General features: G+C 54.6%; 2 protein-coding genes across 2 annotated transcripts; one reads left to right on the plus strand and one right to left on the minus strand.

The window, feature by feature from the left end:
* Nucleotides 1-4,297: 4,297 nt before the first annotated feature.
* On the plus strand, nt 4,298-5,132 carry VOLCADRAFT_97887 (uncharacterized protein; the record flags this gene model as incomplete). The annotated part of the gene is made up of 4 exons (XM_002956770.1): nt 4,298-4,421; nt 4,496-4,571; nt 4,666-4,729; nt 5,079-5,132. 4 exons carry the CDS (start codon nt 4,298-4,300, stop codon nt 5,130-5,132), a joined length of 318 nt encoding a protein of 105 aa, XP_002956816.1.
* Nucleotides 5,133-5,911: 779 nt separating this feature from the next.
* VOLCADRAFT_107418 (uncharacterized protein) lies at nt 5,912-18,765 on the minus strand (the record flags this gene model as incomplete). Its single annotated transcript, XM_002956817.1, has 19 exons — nt 5,912-6,094; nt 6,255-6,303; nt 7,199-7,340; nt 8,062-8,102; nt 8,769-8,823; nt 9,488-9,706; nt 10,157-10,308; nt 10,614-10,778; nt 11,280-11,452; nt 12,045-12,101; nt 13,526-13,615; nt 13,813-14,018; nt 14,620-14,935; nt 15,256-15,318; nt 16,303-16,396; nt 17,273-17,328; nt 17,914-17,985; nt 18,371-18,602; nt 18,746-18,765. 19 exons carry the CDS (start codon nt 18,763-18,765, stop codon nt 5,912-5,914), a joined length of 2,385 nt encoding a protein of 794 aa, XP_002956863.1.
* Nucleotides 18,766-18,883: the final 118 nt, after the last annotated feature.

Consider the following 18,883-nt stretch of genomic DNA (forward strand, 5'->3'; position numbering starts at 1 on the left):
AGGCGGTGGGATTTCCCGCGTGCGTTCGAATCGCATCGGGTGCGAAAGTGGGAATTCACCACCTTTTTGTTGTGGTTGACGGTCTGCCAGGGTGATTACACGTTTATGTACGGCTTCATTATACTTCCACCCAATCCATAATGACAAGGAGCAAATTCTCGCCGTTCTTAAGTTAGAAGTTTCTCGTCACGAGTACCCCATCAGAAATATGTTGTCAACCACCATTTATGCATAGCATGCACGTGCTTCCATGCCATAACACGTCCTTGGTGTGTGCTGGTTTCGGTTTGATTTTCACTATCATGGATACGTGTACAGACCGTGTACGGGTCAGCAGGTACACACCGGCGTCCTCAAGGCAACGCGGTGCGTACGCGGGCACATGTACATGTACTGTAGAATGGCAGGGAAGCGAACTTCTCTAAATTGTCCGAGTTGATATAATTCACCTGCTGCCTTGGACAAACCTAGCTAACACCATCAGCAACAGCCTCGGACAGGGAGAACAGTTTCAGGAGTAGCTCACATGCGCCTAGCAATATAAAGATTTCATTTGCAGAGTTATCTGAGTAGTCAACCACATCTATCTACAATTTCCGTCGCTACATTCGTGCATACAATCGGTACTGTTGACTTGGACCCATAAACCCAACGATTCACTCTGTAGCCCGTTGGGATCAGACTGTAGTAGCCGATACATAGTACGACACACATATTGTCTACAAATACGTGCTAAGCACACCATCTGCATTTCGGAAAGCCTTTTCTGCGGCCGGCTACTTCAATCGGTATGAGACTTTGTACATATTTACGACCATGTAGTTGTCAGTTTTACCCAAACTAACAACATAGTGAATATCCGGGTTGGACGGCAATGACGATCATTTGCATGGATATCGTGTCAAAAATGTAGCTGTGATTGTTTGGGAAGACTCGGTGCCTAAATAATATGAAGACGGCTAGGCGCATGTGAGTCGAGGAACATGACGTGACGTGGACTGCTCACCAATTGCCCGAGGGTAGGAGAAGGTAGGCACAGGCTGGCTGGTGTATGTGGCCCTTGTGTAAAGGCCCGAGACGGATCCCTTCAAAGGGGGGGAAAATGTAGTAGCTGATACACAGTACAGCACACATATCGCCTACAGTGACTCGGGTTCGGGTCACTTCCATCTAACCTTCCTAACCCTTGGCATTTGGTTCGCTCGTAGATGAGGCAGGGAGGCACACGATGGAAGACGACTGGGAAGAGACAATGTCCTTCACAGTCGTACTACCGTTGTTGCGAGCATTTAAGTCTGTACAATGAAAGTGTGCAGCATGGTCAGCTTAAATAGTCTGGCTAGCGCGCCACAACCTCACTCGTCGTACACACAAGTCCTAGCTCCGCTAGCTCCGAAGTTACGACATGGTCTCACACGCGTTACAAACGCTCGTTAACTAACTTCATAACATTACAGGGCGGGAACGAGAAGAACCATGGGTATTCTGTCTGGCAACATGCGTGCAGAGGGTGGAACAATAGCGTTGCGGCCGTTAATTCCAACCGAATCATGCAGATGGCGGTGTACGCGACCCTGCCTTGAGACGGTCGAAGGATGAAATACCATGCATATTTATCATGCACAGCTCTGAACAGTAGAACTCATAAGAATTTGCTATTGCTGCTTTTCGTGCTTTACTCATAGCCGTACCTACAACAGGTAATGGACGGCATCAGCAACCCTAAAGATATTTCTTTCCGTGAGTCTCGTCATGTAAAATAGGAGCGCTGTTGACTGACATTTTCCAAAATTTCATAGTGCCCAATCTCTTCGGCAAGTTTCGTGCAAAATCGGAATACGTGATGGACGCCTTGAGTCTTGCAGTCTTTGAGGAGCGCGCTTTAAACGCAGAGAATCGGCTCGCTGCCCTGGAGGCTTTGGTTGCTTCCGGAGGTGTGGGGCTCATCTTGGCTCAAATTAACCCCCTCTTTATGTTTTCTGCCATTTGCGCAATCATATAAGTTGTTTTTACAGCAGGTCTCACCGATTCAGCTTCCCTCCGGGAGCTACGGGCGCTTCTTGTCCAGGCTAAAGATGGGACTGCGAAGCTCCAAGAGGAGCGCGATAAGGTGCAAAGCGTCGCTGTGACAGACTAATGCATTTCCTCGGTCTTGGGACGCTTAAAAAATATGCGGAGGGAATAGAAGTTTTCCTCGCTCTACAGATGTCATCTCCCAAACCTTGACAGAAGGATGATCTGAATCCTCGTGCTGGGCCGATGGATAAAGTGTGTCAGTGCGGGTAATGTGCCAAGGGACCCCTTGTGACCTCACTTTGAGCCGGGTTCCGACTTTCTGTCCAGTTACAATTCACATCGCTTAGCTATGGTGCATAAGGGCCCCCAAGGAGAAGGAACGGGGTAGAGGGAAAAGACGCGGGGCCGGACGACGGTGGAGGCTACACATGACTTGGGCGTGACCACTGCCGCCCACTGCTGCTGCGGCGGCGGTGTTAACACAGCCATCCATCCCATGTACGGGCGTGAACGTTATTTTTCCGTTCCATTAAAAAGTATGAAGACGGATTAGTATTATCAATTTTTTGAAGGAGCTATACCTACAATACTAATTTATTATTGGTATCTTCCCCCTTCCTTCGTCCCGTTTCCCTCCTTCACAGGCGGTTTCTGATCGTAATGCGCTGCAGGACGAGGTGGCGAAACTGAAATACCAGGTGGGTTTAGTGGGCGGCGGGGAAGTTATTTGGATTGTCCAGGTGCACGTTGATAATTGGCTGGAATTGGCTAACTGGCTAAGCTTGCTGCGAGGGATAAGCGCGGAGAAAGTTGGTGAAGGGGGATTGGAAGCACACGTTGGACAACACGACAGTGCTTGGATTGGGGGAAAACGAGGATGGGGAGCAGCAGCAGCGGTATCACTACCATCATCATCATCATCATCATCATCATCATCATCATCATCATCAACAACAAAAGCAACAGCAACAGGACTCACATTGGCAGTGACCACTAATATTGGAGGTGCATAGGGATGGAGATACATTTTGGCCTCTCCGCCCACGAGTCCCCTATATCCCTCTCCTCTTCCTTCGCCCCTCCTGCACCTCCGTACGTAACGCACTGCTTTCACCCTACATGTATAGCTCCTCCCTTCCTCCCTCACCGTTGTATCGTCATCATCGCCGTGGTGCCGTGTATCACGTGTTACCTCCCCCCCTTGCCAATATACGCAGGTGATGCACCTCAAGAGGGCCGTACGGGAGTCTGAGTCACAGGCTGCGATGGCGGTTGCTGCTGCCCGGTGAAGTCCAAACAGTCCGCTCCAGACGACCACAAGGATGCTCACATCGAGGGGAAGGAGGAGAAGGGCCGGGCCAGGAAGGGGCCACCTCGTAACAGTGTAAAAAAGAAAGGAGGAAACAGCGTGTTGGGCGAGAGGAGAGGAGCTGCCTGGGCCCCTGGGGAGAGGGGCTGGGGTGGTGTTTACGCTGGAAAGAGATGGACAAGGCTAAGGAAAGTAGATGACGGGGTGATTTATTGTGGACTGGATGGAGGACACATTAGAGGCTTGTGGCCGGCTCTTAGCGCTACGTGTGCTGTCATGTGCGACGACAGGGGAGAGAGAGTCCCATGGGAAAGGGTTTTCCCTTGTCACGTATTTGGAGGAGGAGGAGGAGGAAGGCACAGCCGTAGTGAGATCGGGAGGGCGCCGCAGAGGCGGCTGCATTTACGAGATATGGAAAGGGATTGGAAAGGGATTGGGTGCTGCGCAGGAGGGTTTTTCCCGTCCATGCCGCCATGCCGTCTGCCGTTGCGAGGACTGGCCTGAGGTTTAAAGGGACTTGTAACTGGATAAATCAACAACACGGCCGTGAAGCCTGTGCAGGTCTGGGTGCCGTTCCTTGCAGGTCTTGGGCGGATGCAGGACGGTGGCCTTCAAGTTAAGGCAGTCGGTAGACGCGGAGCTCGGAGGGTTTCTTTCACGTTATCTAGCAATGTGGACTTGTGATGGACTGCCGTTTGGGAAGGAATTCACGGCACCCCGTACGAAGTAATCCGCGTTACCCTCTGATTTTGCGTCAGTAGATTATTCAGGATACGAAACATGTTCGTGTTTTTAGTCTGAAGGGGTTAGCATACACCATGTATCACAGTCCACGCTAGTTCCGCAGCTCGTCAACTTTTTTCAGTTAATTTTGAGCCCGTCATCTTCGCACACATAACCGACAAATATATTTATAAGCCTGCAAGGCCACAATATTTTTAGACCTCAGAAACGGGGAACGCTGTGCGAACGATGGCAACAAGCCAGCGGCAAGGAGCCGAACAACATCAGCAAGAGCAGCAAGAAGGGCCAGGTCCTTTAGAGATAAGCGAAGCAGAGATGCCGGAGCAGGCGCAGGATAGTTGCGTAAACGAAGGTGAGCAAAGGACTAAACGCTTGCTTGCCAAAGCCATTTGGTGATGTGACCGGACCGCTCGTCCTTCCCCGCAGGCTATGAACGTTGGCTTGCGCAAAGAGCACAGTGGACTTCGGGAAATCGCCCTGCTTACCCGAGACCACGTAATTTGTAAGTCGACCGGTATTCGATTGTTATGTCCCCCGTGCTGGATGTTATCCTGTGCCCAACAATATCCAACCTCGCCAATATATCTTCCCCGCAGGCCTCTGGTAACACATGACATGGTGCTAGGTGAACGACCTTTCCCACGCGCTGTGCCTTTGGAGGTCAGTAGCCGCAACGCGTAGGTAACGGTTGGGCTTTTCGCGAATCCGCCGTGCCCTGCCTTTGTACACACCTCATCCAACCTTCGCTGCAAAACTACATATACGTGCACGTTGCTCTTGCTCCTGATTCCTGCCCACTTTGGCTTCCCTCCCTCCTGTGGTTTCCTACCCTTAACCCTCCCAACCACACTCCGCGACCCGCTGGGCATTCCTGCCCTCCCCAAAACTGACACCTTGTTTACCATTCCTATCAATCGGTGCATCTTGCCAATATATCATCATCACTATCATTATGATCGACCCTTAACTTCCCGCTTTCATTGCCATGATTCCCTTCCTTTCCTTCCAGGCTGTCGTGGAGTGTCTCGTGGAGCTTTGGGAAGAGGAGGACAGCTGGGACTAAGCAGCTGGGGATGAGAGGCACCGATCAGCAGTGACAGTGGGGGCGCTTGACATGGTAATAGCGACTCCGTCACACGTGATTCGTTGGAGTAAACGCAACAGGGAAGGGATTACACGCGACATGATTCGCTCTTCACCAGTTTTATTACCAAATTTACATACACATATAACATACGCACAAGGACGTGGAAAACGTGGCTTGACACCCGAAAAGCGCTGTGAAGCCAGCAGCACCCACCTTAAACACACGCTCCCTCGCTCCCTACCCTGCTCGGGCACAGCCGTCTTCTCTCTCTCTCTCTCTCCCTATGGCTCAGACCATGTGCGACAGGAAATGAAGCCTTGGCACGTCGACAACAGTGACAGCAGAGATTTACAGTAGCTGCGGCAGCAGCATTAACACGGCAGCACACCCACCCCTGCTCTGGACCGGAACAGTCGCTGAGCTGTCTGTTGGCCGCCATGACCGGACTTCCAGCACCCCGTGTATCTGCCTGGTCTCCGCTCTGTCGCCTCTGCTGTTGCGGAATTGTGAAGAGCATAAGAGCTCCTTCTCATCCTCCTCCCGGCAGATGGGGCCTCCCTTCCTCTTCCCCCGGGGATGTGTGGGCCCCAAGTGGACCGGCCCAAGGACCAGGACATCCTCCCCGCGGCCCTCAGTGGGTCCCCTCCGCGCCCCCTCTCCCCCGCTGGGTGTTTTACCCGTTGGAATGATGGATGGAGCGATGGATGGACAGAGAGACCCAAATCCGCAATCGAATGTATGTATGTATGACTGTGTCATACCAGACAGTTGGATAGATAGCTAGGCAGTGCGCTCTGTCGTGAGCCCATGGTGTCTCCGCTGTTCCAGCGCCGGCCCGGCCCTAGCGGCTCTTTTCCATTGAGCACAAGCACGCACCACAGCAGGTGAAGCCTCGTGGTTTGATTGGCCGCGGCGCTGGTGGTCCTTCTTGGATTACCCTGCTGGTGGTCGTGACAAGCCATCATGCGGTGCGAGATGCGGTGTGGGCTCGTGTGCCGCTTTCAGCAGCCTTTGTACCGCCGTCATTGGCACTTTGAGATGCGGTGTAGCTGGTAAAGGTAAAAAGAGACAAGCCCAGGGAGTTTACAACAGACTTACAAGTGACAAAGGGGAAGGATCGGAGGGAGGACAGAGCGGCCGTGGGCCCCTGTTGGGGGTCTATGTGGAAGTGGAGATTGGGGGGAATGCGGGGTACTAAGTGGCGGACCCATGCGTGCGTTGCTGCTTGTCCATCTCTGATTCAAATGTGTCGCCGTGAAGCGCGGGTGGTGACTGGGCGGGCGTCTACGCCGGTTGGCGGCGGTGATGGCAGTTGTGCACGAGGCCGTAAGCTCTGATCGCGAGGGCGGCAGTGAGCATTTGCTCTGAGCGGGAGGGCGGCAGTGAGCATTTGCTCAGAGCGGGAGGGCGGCAGTGAGCATTTGCATGCTTCGTCGAAGGGGCGTAGCAGTTTTGTAACTGGTAGGTCGCGTCCTTCCGTCGATTCTTGGGCGTGGTGGTAGATGTGTGCGCAGTAGTTTACGGGTAGGGACGGTTGGGATGGGGCGCTGAAAGGGTTGTTGGGCAGCAGTACTGGAACCGTGCCCTTCCCTTAAAACTACTACGGCGTACGCGGTGTCATACTCGTGGGTGGCCCTGCTTTTTATTGCTTATGCAGTCGTACGCAAAGTACCACTTGAAAGGAGGGGTTCACTGCCTGTATGCTTATTTCTCTTCGTTAGTTCGTATATATGCTCTACACGATTGCAACTGTGAAGCCGTAAACCAACCGGCCAATCGACTGACCATTGCTGACCGTTACGACGAATGACAACTCAGAAAGTTGTCTACAATGCGCATCGCATTTAACACCATTTCGTGTATTGGGTTTTGGCGGCGGCCGCGTAATCCCGTATCCAATCTCAATGGTCTATCTCTATATAGAAGACATGGTAAAAGCAGAGGGAAAGGCTCCCGTGCTGTTGTGTGAATGTGCGTGTGTTTGTGTGTGTATCTTGTATTACTCCCTGTTTGTTGGGTATGAGCAATACCCATGTACTCACCCACCGTACGTTAACAGTTGGAGATCCTTAGCACCCATGCACTTACACGTGCGGCTGCCATGAAGGTCGCTTAGCCACCGCGGGCATGTCACGACGTACCACCCTATGTACCCTACCCGGTCACATGCCTTGATTTCGGTCCCTGACGTCGACTAGCAGTGAATGAACTGCAGATGCATGCCGCGCATCGCACCATGTTTGCTCTTACGACGTAAAGTGTATGTGCAGATGTCAGATGTAGACAAAAGTTAAATGTCGCATTCATGCTGGCGAGCCGATGGGTCTTGCGAGTGCGTAGTCTTTCACGCAACTGCTGTGCCTGATGGTGCCATAAACCTATGGCCCCTGACGATCTATTACTTAGGGTATCGGTATCAGCCAACCGATGGGATCAAATGCTTTTGAGGCCGTCCTGAAAGAGGGAAAAGAAGGTTGACATCAGCAGCGTCCTCGTGGTCGCGGAAAGGCCATAAGTGTGTAGCTGTCATCACTATATATTACTGCTTGTGATCCTTAACAACCCATCATCTTCATCGCTTTCTTGTGCGTTGTCCTGCATTACTTGTCCGCCAATACTGTTGTCCAATATCGTCGTTGTTTTCTCGTGGCGGTACAGAGGAGGATGTTCGGTTCACGTCATCGGGGGAACTCGGGGGTGGGGGGCCGGGGAAGAGCAGCGGAACCAAACTCAAGGACCCCGATGTCGATGTCACAAGGATTATGCGGGTATTATGGATGCGGTCTAGGATGCAGTATTTCGGCGGAGCAAAACCCTCCTCTTTGTCGAGGAAGATGCAGAGAGCTTTTTTCGTTTTTTGTCGCTTTTTTGGATCTGGGTCGTCCCGATTTTGCCTCCGACTTACAGAGGATTTTGGAGCTACCAGCCATCCGGTGGTGCAGGCATCTGCATTGTTGCGTCGGGGCAGGCTCGGGGTGGTGCGAAAAACTAGTATAAGGTCGTCTATCAGGGATTTGATAGATCTACCGGCACACCTGCATTGTGTACACGGTAAGCTTTCCGACAACACGGTCGAGCTGCCAGTAATTATTAAGCTCTCAATCTTGTTTCAGTTCAGTCGCTTATGTTTGGTGCATTGAACGCTGCCAAACTCTGCAGTTAAGAGGAACCGAGTGCACCGACTGCCATCTTGATGTTGAGAGGATGTTGTTTGTCGTCAGGTTGGTGCATCGTGCTTATCGGCGGCACGTGTTGATGCAAGATGGCATACAAGGTCACGTGGCGAAAGGAGATCTGACATCTGAGCACGCGGCCGTCGAGGGATATACTTGTGGCTTGTAATCCCGTGTACACTTGCTTATATGGTACAGTCTGCAAAAAACACTACGTACATCTTGACAAGTACAGCCCCCCCGAGTTCATCTGGTGTTTTGAACGTGATACATGTGGGCATCTCGTAATGCCCCCTCACGTGTGACGACTTCCACCACACCCCTATTAAGGCTCACGGTACGTGTCGCCCACATGTACGCAGAATTAATGAGCCCATACGTCTTCACGCACAACACATACACACACACACACGTATGAACACTACAACAGTACGCTCACATTGGCATGTAGGTACTGCGCACGCTCTCCAGGCTCAAAACATATTCCATGCCCTCTGCATACAGGCAGCAAAGCCACAGCAGCAACAGCCCTACCAATTGGCCGCATGATGCCTCACTGATGCCTCACTGACAATCGACACCACACACGACACCGTTTCGTAGGTACCGCAATCACAATAGGATGCGCGATATGATCATGAGTGAATAACATCATGTTAGTACTGAGAACCCGACTAGACAGAGCAGTGCAGACCGGTAGTGCTGCCCCCGTCACCACCCAACCACACGCTATAAGCCCCTCTGCAATGAGGTGCCGTCAGATGAGCTCGCATCACCCCCCGGACAGCCCAAAAACAAAAAGGACCGGCCTCTGTCCCTGCCATGAAAAGCAGTTGCATATTTTGCTAGACAGTATTAGTTCCTCCTTACATGCTGCAGTGCATGCCTGCCTACAATATTGTATGAGATTAATCTCATCTTCCTAATAATAGTTTTTTCCTCATATTCTCATGAGGATCCTAGCAGCACCAGCAGCAGCTGCAGCAGCAGCAGCTACAACAGCACAGCGGCAACCTGGTCATCACTCGCACATATACGAGCATCCTCCCCCCACACGTACTGACGAGCGCCCATACACCCTCTTACCACAACTAACAGCTTCAGCTACACCGTATCACTATAGCTGGTACGCTAGCATGACGTCCGTGTCCGCCTCACCTCGTGCTAGCTTGAAAAAGTCTGACACCAGTGAGTCCAGCCGACCTCTTGTAAGTGGGGGCAGGAGCTGCTGCTGTTGGTTCTGCTGATTCTGTTGCTGGTCGGTGGTGGTGGTGGTGGTGGTGGCGGCATCCTGGGGATAGTGTCCCCTCAGCAGGAGCTCCGTGAAGAGGGCGGCGAGGGAGCCACCGTCACCCAGCTTGCCACTGTGTACAAGCTCTGAGGAGGAAAGAGGGGTGGAAAGACGAACCACACACGATTGAAGCTGCTGCCAGGAAAGAGGGGGGGGGGAAGAAATCGTATGATGCAGGAAGCAAGAAGCAACGAAAGCAGCGCACCACCTCCTGCGCCGTAGTGTGGCCACACACAGCCCCACACAGCAACCTCTCTTTCCTGAACAACCCCAACCCCAAAGAAAGACCTCACACCCATCCTCCCGGACGGCCCAAAAACTTTCCAACCCCTCCACAGGAAAAGCACGAGTCCACCTCTCCACCTCCTCCAAGCACCCGCCCACCTAACCCATCACTCGCACGCACGATTTTGTTTCACCTGCTAGGGGCGGTAGCTGCCAGGCGCCCCGAAGCCAGCCCGGCAGTCCTCGTCGCAGCTCCGAGTCAGCGGGAGAAATCGGGGGTGGTGCTGCCCCTGCCGCCCTCGCCCCTGCACCTGCAACCGCTGCCCCCGCATCTGCCAGCGCAGTGAGCCCCGCCAGGCAGCCCGCCAGTGCCCTCGCGAGCTGCAGCGGGCACGTGTCCACTCCCGCGGTCAGGAGGGTTTGGACCAGACGGGGACCGTAGCGACCAAACAGACTGTCTAACCTGGGAAGATGGGAGGGAGGGGGAGTGGCTCGTGGTAATAGACGGGCCGGATAAGGTGCAAACACACTGAGACACACACCGACACACAGAGACACACAGACACACACAGACACACAGAGACACACAGACACACAGACACACAGACACACACAGACACACACACACCAGCAAGTCTGCATGTATCCCCGGCACAAGACCACCTACCAAACGACCTGACTCCCCACGAATACGGAAAGACGGAAAGAACATCGTAATTGCGCCGCACCCCTATTCCACAAACCCCTCCGGAACCCCCTAAGTACTACCTGGACCGCAGCTCTGCCGCCGCCGCTGCCGCCGGCCGTCCGGCCCCATCGCTGCCGGCCCCAGTCATCTCCTCCGTCGCTACTTGAACTGCCGCCGATAGCAAGTGGCCGAGGAAGGACAGCGCCGCCGCCGCTGGCTCGCGCTCGCGCATGGTCACCAGGATCCTGACGGAGAGGAAAGGGATATTGATCTTAAGAGGAGAGGAGAGGAGAGGAGTTTTACGGGTTTCATTTTTGGTTAGGGTTCGAGTGAACCTATCCATTAGCTGCCCTGCCCTGCGCTGCCCTGCCCTGCCCAGCCCACAGAAATTAGTGAAGCAAAGAAAGTGCCGTGGGCTTGTTACCCCAGAAGCAGCTGGTTCGGAGGGCAGGGGGTATAGGGTTCGGAAACCGCACAGCCACGCAAACCAATGACACCCGCCACCCGCCACACATCAAACATCCCCCGCCCTCCCTCTCCTCCTCTCCCTCTCTCCCTCTCCCTCACCCCCCCTCTCCCTCATCCCCCCTCTCCCCCTCTCTCCCTCTTCCCCCCTCTCTCCCTCTTCCCCCCTCTCTCCCTCTCTCCCTCTCTCACCCTCTTCCCCTCTCTCCCTCTCTCCTCCTCTCCCTCTCTCCTTCCCTCCCTCTTCCCCTCTCTCACCCTCTCCCCCCTCTCTCCCTCACCTGCACGCCCAGTCCATGAGGGCGGGCAGTGCCGCCACTCCCTCCCCCCCCAGCAGCAGCTCCCTGGCGAATATGAGGTAGCGGTCCACCAGAGTGAAGAAAGAGGCGGCCAGCTCACCCGGGGAGGAGCAGGACGGGAAGGAGGGGGAGGGAGCCGGGCCGGAAGATGATGTCTGGGGAGGATGGAGAGGAGAAGGGGTGGGCGAAGAGGAGGAGGGGTGGCTGGTGTCCAATAGGTCGAATAAAATGAGGGGAGGGGAGGACGAAGAGGAAAAAGAGAGAGGCAAAGAGAAACGAAAGAGGGGGGAAAGAGGAAAGGAAGAGCAAGGAAGAATTACTCCTTTACAGCAGGCAAATCCCCCTCCTCAGTGCCTAGTTTATCCCCCTCCACACACACAAGCACACATACTCACGGCCGCCATCCACCACTCCGTACACACATTCCCGGCAAGTCCGATGTTCTCCCCCCCTTTCGCCAGGCCGGCGGCAACCTTTATTCCAGCTCACGTCATCAGTTCTTTTCCGCCGCCTCTACACCTATCTTCACTTCTTTACGGCTTCGCTCTACTGCTTTTCTTCCGCTCTTACTTTAGTCTTGGCTGCTAGGTAGGTAGGTTTCCGCGGTCGTCATCATCCCGAGGTCAGCCCCTTCTAAACCGCCTACTGGTCAGTTCTGCTTCTCTTTCCTTGGCAGCAGCTTCACTAGTTCATGGTTCGTCTTTCCCCCCCTCCCTTTTCGCGGCCCCCCCCCCCTGACCCCCTGACCTGCATGTGGTTCATGAGGGCAGCCATCATCTGTACACAGCCCTCGAGTGCCGCGATCTGGGCAAGCGGGGTGGGGGTGGGAAAACCGAACCACGGGTGGGGTGGGGTGGGGTGGGGGTCGGGGGGTAGGGTGAGAACCAACGAGGGAGAAGTGAGGGGAGGGGTGATGGGAGAGCGGTCAAGGAAATGGAGGTTTGGGAATACGGGGGCCTTTTGGAATAAGCTTGGTATTACAGTAATGATTATACTTTCGCTGCTGGGCCCGGATATGATAGTCATGGTGGTGGTGGTGGTGGTGCAAAGGATGGAGCAGAGGAGGCCCCACCAGGGGCTGTTCACCAAAGGCCCCAAAGCATGAAAACTGCCGAAGCGTCCAATACCACCATGCAGCTGCCTCTGCAACCCTCCGAACCGAAAGTCCGGCAAAACAAAAGATTACCGACGTGTTGTGTCGCCGACACCGGGGTCGGGTCGGGGGTAATAATTAAAAACCTCGCACTGGTGACCTTTCCCCCATATGGCCCCCAGCCGCTCACGAGGGTTCCAGCGAGGGGGGGAGTGGAGAGAGGCACTGAGGTGGGGTTGGGAGCGCGGTGGCGATGACATCCCCTTCCCGCCTCAAACGTTACCCTCCTCTCTTGCTGTTTGGTGAACGTGTACGTTCACCCGTCCTCGCCAGTTCCTGCCCGCGATTCAGATCATTAACACACATACATACATACATGCATACATACATACATACATGCATACACACATACATACATACATACATACATACATACATACACACATGCGCGCGCATCCATTCCTACGTGTACCTGCGCCGCTCTGGTCTCCCCGCTGTGAGCCACCTCCCCGAACAGCTCCACCACCGTTGACAGGCAGTCCAGTACGGCACAGTGAGGTCGTACTTGCAGTACGCCCATCATGGCGGAGATGAGAGGCGGTAGTAGAGGCCGACCAGCTAGCTTGGTGCTGAGCAGGGACCGCTGTTGGAGTTTGTATACATAGTATGTATGTATGTATGTTAGCGTATTTTTGAGTGTGTGCAGGGGACGGTTTCGGAGCAGACTTGCATGTTGCGGGAAGCGCAATGGTTAGCTAGGAAACTACAAGGGGTTGACCTGGGCGGGAGGGATACACCGTCAAACAGAGTTACAGAAAAGCAGAAGCACTTCCACGAAGTAGCACTTTCCGCCTACCCCTCCTACCCCTCCTACCCCTCCTGCCCCTCCTACTCATCCTCCCCCCTACTGCCCTCTTGCCCGTACCGCACCCCCGGAGGTCTCTTTGCTCCCACACCTCCCACCCGTCCCTCCCCGCCCTCACGCTCGACCGCCCTCATACGTGCGCAGGCCGTCGGTGGTCTTCCCCTCGGACCATCACATCCTGGGCCTGAATACTGGGCCGTGTTTTCCCGTTCCCAATCCCCCCAACTTCCCTCCCCTCCCCTCCCCCTCCCCTTCCCTCCCCTCTCCCACCTTGTACAGCTCCGCCAGCGCCTCCACCACCCCCGGGTCCGTCTGGCACTGAGGCTCACCAGCCACAGCACTGAGCACGGGCCAGGCCACCTGCTCGGGGGGTCGTGAGCGGGACCATGGAAGTGGTGGTTAACTCCTTTTTAAGACATGGAGAAAACAAACCGAGCGAGCAGGCAAACCAACAAACGAACCAACGAACGCACAAACAGACAAACACTCATACGAGGCGAACCAGACGGACAAACAAACAAACAGACAAACAAACAATCCCATCTGGCTTTCCGGACCTGCAAAGCCCGCAACGCTGGGTGATCCAGGGGCCCCCCTGCCGCCCCTGCCGCCGCCGCCACTGGCCCGGAAGTCCCCGGTACGGGCAGTCCCCCCACATGGGCGCGTGGTGGAGGACCGGGTGGTTCCAGGTATCGCACCACTGCAGTCATAAGGCCCAGCTCCGCAGCCAGGGCAGCCAGGGTGGTTGGGGACAACGGCCCGCCTGCAGGGAATGAAGGGGGTTGTGCGGACACAGGTAGGTTTGGGCTTTGTGTTGGGCTGGTAGGCAGGTAAGGGGGGGGGTGCTTGTGGGAGGGGGATAAGACGAGCCAAAGGCGAGTGAAGCAGATGCCAGGTGGGCAAGTGTAGACAGGGGGGGAAATCGCACGGTGCAAGAAACAAATGCATTACATTACATTACATTATATTACATTACATGATGAAAGAAACAAAGGATCAACTGCCGATGATAGCGTGTGGGTCACTATGATTATTATTATCATTATGTGATGGAGGAAAAGGAAGTGAAAAGGGTCAACTGCAGGACCTCCAAAGCACCGACGGGTGGAGGCCCAAGCCATGGAGACGGCGGCGGTGAGGTCTGAGGTGTGGGTTGGTTACGTTTGTGCTTTGTGGTGTTCTATTCGGTAGGAGCGGGCGCGGAAGGTGTGCGAAGCTCCCCGGAGCACCCGGGAATGGGTCGATGGCAGCTGAGCAGAGCGGCTCCGAAACCAGAGAGGCATCGGCTTAGGTATCTCACCGTGTTGGGGAACTGGGAGGAGGGGAAAGGTACCCTATACCCACCCACCCATCCACCCACCCACCCGCTGCTGCCGCAGCTGCTACCACGGCTTGCGCCCTCGCCGCACACGGCGCCATCAAACCGCATCCCGCCGCCGCCGCTGCATCCGACGGTAGACTGGACGCCAGCCTCGACAGCCCCTCCACCACTGCGCAACGCTCATCAAGACCCAACGACACGGCCGCCGACGACGACGACGCCGCTGCGGCGCCAGCCCCGCCGCCTGCCGGCGGCGGCGGCGGTGCCACTGCTGTCATGGCTGCCGCCGCCAGCGCCGACAACGCGGGCGGGTCACCGGTAAGTCGCTCCGCGCCACGGACACAGCAATTCCGAAAAGCCTGGTCGAATTTGATCCATTCAGTTGATTCGGTGGAGCGGTTAGTTAGTTGGTTACTTGGAAAGGAAAGCGTTTAAGCGTGTGAAGGGATAAAGAGAAAGCCGAAAGGGACTTAGGGCACGGGGGAATAACCAATGGGTGCGGTTTAGGGTGGTGGTGTTGTGCGCACATCAACACCGCGAGGCGCATGAGGGGCAAGAGGCACTAGCACATGCCCTCACGCCTTTCATCACAGGATATATATGCCGGTCTGCGGCTTCGATCTGCGGCTTGCTTGCTTGTCGGTGATCGTGCCCGGTCGCTTCCCTGACCTGACCTCACCTGCGCAGCCGCAGCGGCGGCTTGAGGCACCGCCAGCGCGCGAATCAGCAGATCCATCGCGGCCTGCGGGTGTTGACAGTTGGCGGTTGGCGGTTTGCAGTTGATTGCGCCGGTGTGGCCAAGTCAGACAACATCCTCATTTTCCCATAGATTCGTTCCCATAGATTTCAATGGAACTCTTTCACCCAACCCTTTCACCCAACCCTTTCACCCAACTCTTTCACCCAACCCTTTCACCCAACTCTTTCACCCAACTCTTTCACCCAACTCTTTCACCCAACTCTTTCACCCAACTCTTTTACCCAACTCTTTCACCCAACTCTTTCACCCAACTCTTTCACCCAACATGCCTGGGGACCTCCGGGACCCACCCACCCCAAAGTAAAAAGGCTTTTGACCTCCTAACCACCCCCCGGGGGGCAGGGGGGGAGAAGCCCCTCATATTGCTGCTGTCAGACGCACCGCAAAGCCAAAGCCAAAGCCCGCACGCCCCCACCATAAATTTTCCACACCTGCCCTTTCATCTCCCTCCCCCCGACTCATGTCGCTTGTTGCCAACGTCGGCAAATACTTTATGTTACTTGACCTCTCCCTCCGCCCCACCCAAAAACATGTTACGCGGAAAGCGCATTCCCCCATCCCCACCCCAACCCCCATCCACCCCCATCCACACACACACACATATATATACAGACACATATACAGACACATATACAGACACATATACAGACACATATACAGACACATATACAGACACATATACAGACACATATACAGACACATATACAGACACATATACAGACACATATACAGACACATATACAGACACATATACAGACACATATACAGACACATATACAGACACATATACAGACACATATACAGACACATATACAGACACATATACAGACACATATACAGACACATATACAGACACATATACAGACACATATACAGACACATATACAGACACATATACAGACACATATATAGACACATATACAGACACACACACATATGTATACAGACACATATACAGACACATACCAGCAGGGGCGCATCTTTCCCTTTTCCAAGCCAGGCAGCGTACTCTGCAATCAGTCGGCACACCGCCAGACAGACCCATGGGACATGCAGCAACCTGAAGGGTTCATGAGGTGGGCGCCATGGGGACGGGAGGTTGCAAACATCACGGGAGGCGGCTCACCCATGACGACCGCTACATGATGTGCGTTACATGAACTGCGCCGCCGCGTGAGCAAGGTGGCGAGGAAAGTGCCGAAGAGGGAAGTGCCGAAGAGGGAAGTGCCGAAGAGGGAAGTGCCGAAGAGGGAAGTGCCGAAGAGGGAAGTGCCGAAGAGGGAAGTGCCGAGGGAAGTGCATCTGCGGAGTGTACTGATGAATGGGGATCGGGGCTATTCCCGTGTGTGTGCGGCATCGGTCGGGAGAAGAATGGCGCTGTGGGTACAAGGTCTAGGAATACCGGTGTGTGTGTGTGTGTGTGAGCATTAGCATTAGGAGAGAGCTTTGGGCACCCAGTGAACCATTCATTATCTGGGAGCCCCCCCCCGCGGAGATCCCGCTGGGGTGAAGGGCGGGGACTGTATTTCACCAGACTGCGGGAGTGCGGACGGTTCGGGGTTTGTTGGACATCTCTAGATACTGGTTACTACTAAATGAAATTTTCTCATTCGTTCATACACATTGCCAGCAGCGATACATATTTTACATGAACTGGCAAGAAGGAGTTTCACGAGGAGAACTCCAACCTCCACAACGCCGGGTGAGTATGTGTGTGGGGAAAGGGGGAGGGAAGGAAAGAGGGGGGGCCCAAAAAGGGGTAGGAAGGGGGCTGTTGTGTCTCCAAGCTCCGAACCGCATCGCCCCTGCACGGCTGTGGTGTATGGCTTCTCTTCCGTTCTCCCTTCTCCTCCTCCCGCCAGCTTTTTTTTGGCGCGCTGCGGCCACCCACTCCCCTTCGCTCACACATTCTCCTCCACTCAACCCCCTCACTCACCCCGCCACCGCACCCGAGGGTGAACAGATGTCGCTAAAGAGACGACCTAGCAAAGCCTGCACGGTAAGCGGGGGCCATCAACGCATTGCGTGTACGCGTATATCAATGCATGTAAGCACATACATGCAAGTGTCCACAAGTACGGTGTGCACATGGCGGTTCTCCGCAACAGACGGGCACGGGGGGCTGCCTGTACTGTATGCCTGTGTGACATGAGATTAAGAACGGAGATTAAAGAACGGAGACTAAAGAACGGCGTTGAAAATCGAAGAGGACAAACCGAGCGGCGAACAGATGCACTTGAATTTTGACTTTTAATCCGAATCTGGATCTGGATTTTGGATCTGAATTTGGATCCGGATCAGCACTGAGATTCGGAAACGGACTAAGCTGGGACTTCCCTCCCATCCCGCACATCCCCGCCATACCCCGCAACAATGAGAGCCCGAGCCTGAGCCTGAGCCTGAGCCCAACACTGAGAGCCTGAGCCTGAGCCCAACACTGAGAGCCTGAGCCTGAGCCTGAGTCTTCTCCCCGTTTTCTTTTCTTCCTGAGACTCTTCAGATCTTCCTCCCCCTTCTTAAGAACGCCGGAAGTTACTTTGCTTGCTCGACGTGACACCTTGACATTTTCATGCCCACCTGCAGCTCGGCAGCTGTGGCCGCGGCTTGCGGGTTATCCAGTTCGCCAGCTCGACCCCCTAGGGCAGCGGCCTGGACGGGGACACCCGGACGGGGGTGGGGGTTGGGGGGGTGGGTGAGCAGGTGCGAGCAGCGGCGGGGGCCCGGAAGGTGGGGTCTTGGATGCAGAAGTCTAAGCAGCATTTGCCGACGTCCAAAGCAATGACACAAGTCCCCGAGATTTAGGAAACGTTTTGGTCCCCGTTGCGTGTGTGTGTATGTGTGTGTGTGCGGGGGAAAAGAGGGAGGGAAGGGGGGAGAAAGACGAGGAACAGGGGCAGCGAGGCGCTTGATGGCACATCATTCAGTCGTAACAACAACAACAACAACAATAATAATAATAATAATAACAATAATATGAGGACCATAACAGGCAGCACGCACGTGTCATACACACACACGTGTTACCTCCCCGTACCTTGACTGGAACATGTACGGCACGTAGGCAAAACAATGCCGCCTCCACTCCACGCCAATCTGCACCGCCTCCACTTCCACCACCACCACCGCCGCCGCCTCCTCCTGGCCCCACCACACCCGTCCACCCCGTCAACGCCGCCGTCGCCTCCGCCACCAGCTGCGCCAGCATGGCAATCCGGCACTGCCCCCAGATGCTCTCCAGCAGGTCAGTCGCCTGCTGCTCACGGAACCTGTCAGGCAGGCAGGGGGGGGGAAATTTGGGTTATTTACCCCCCGGAAGCAGTGTTTATTTTTTTGGTAATATATTACTTTTTTGGGAATAAATGGGGGTCTGAGCCTGGAAGAAATGGAATAATTGGTCACTTGGCCGTACTGGTTCATTACTTCGGCCATAAGTCGCCCCAAATGCCTTCTGCACAGATAAAGCTGAACATCTGGAGCTTATACACTATTTATATATAAAATATTTGATGATATCACCATGAGACGGCCCGCTGTTGCATTCAACTTA

This window comes from Volvox carteri (assembly GCF_000143455.1).
Source record: "Volvox carteri f. nagariensis unplaced genomic scaffold VOLCAscaffold_65, whole genome shotgun sequence".
NCBI classification, from domain to species: Eukaryota; Viridiplantae; Chlorophyta; class Chlorophyceae; order Chlamydomonadales; family Volvocaceae; genus Volvox; species Volvox carteri.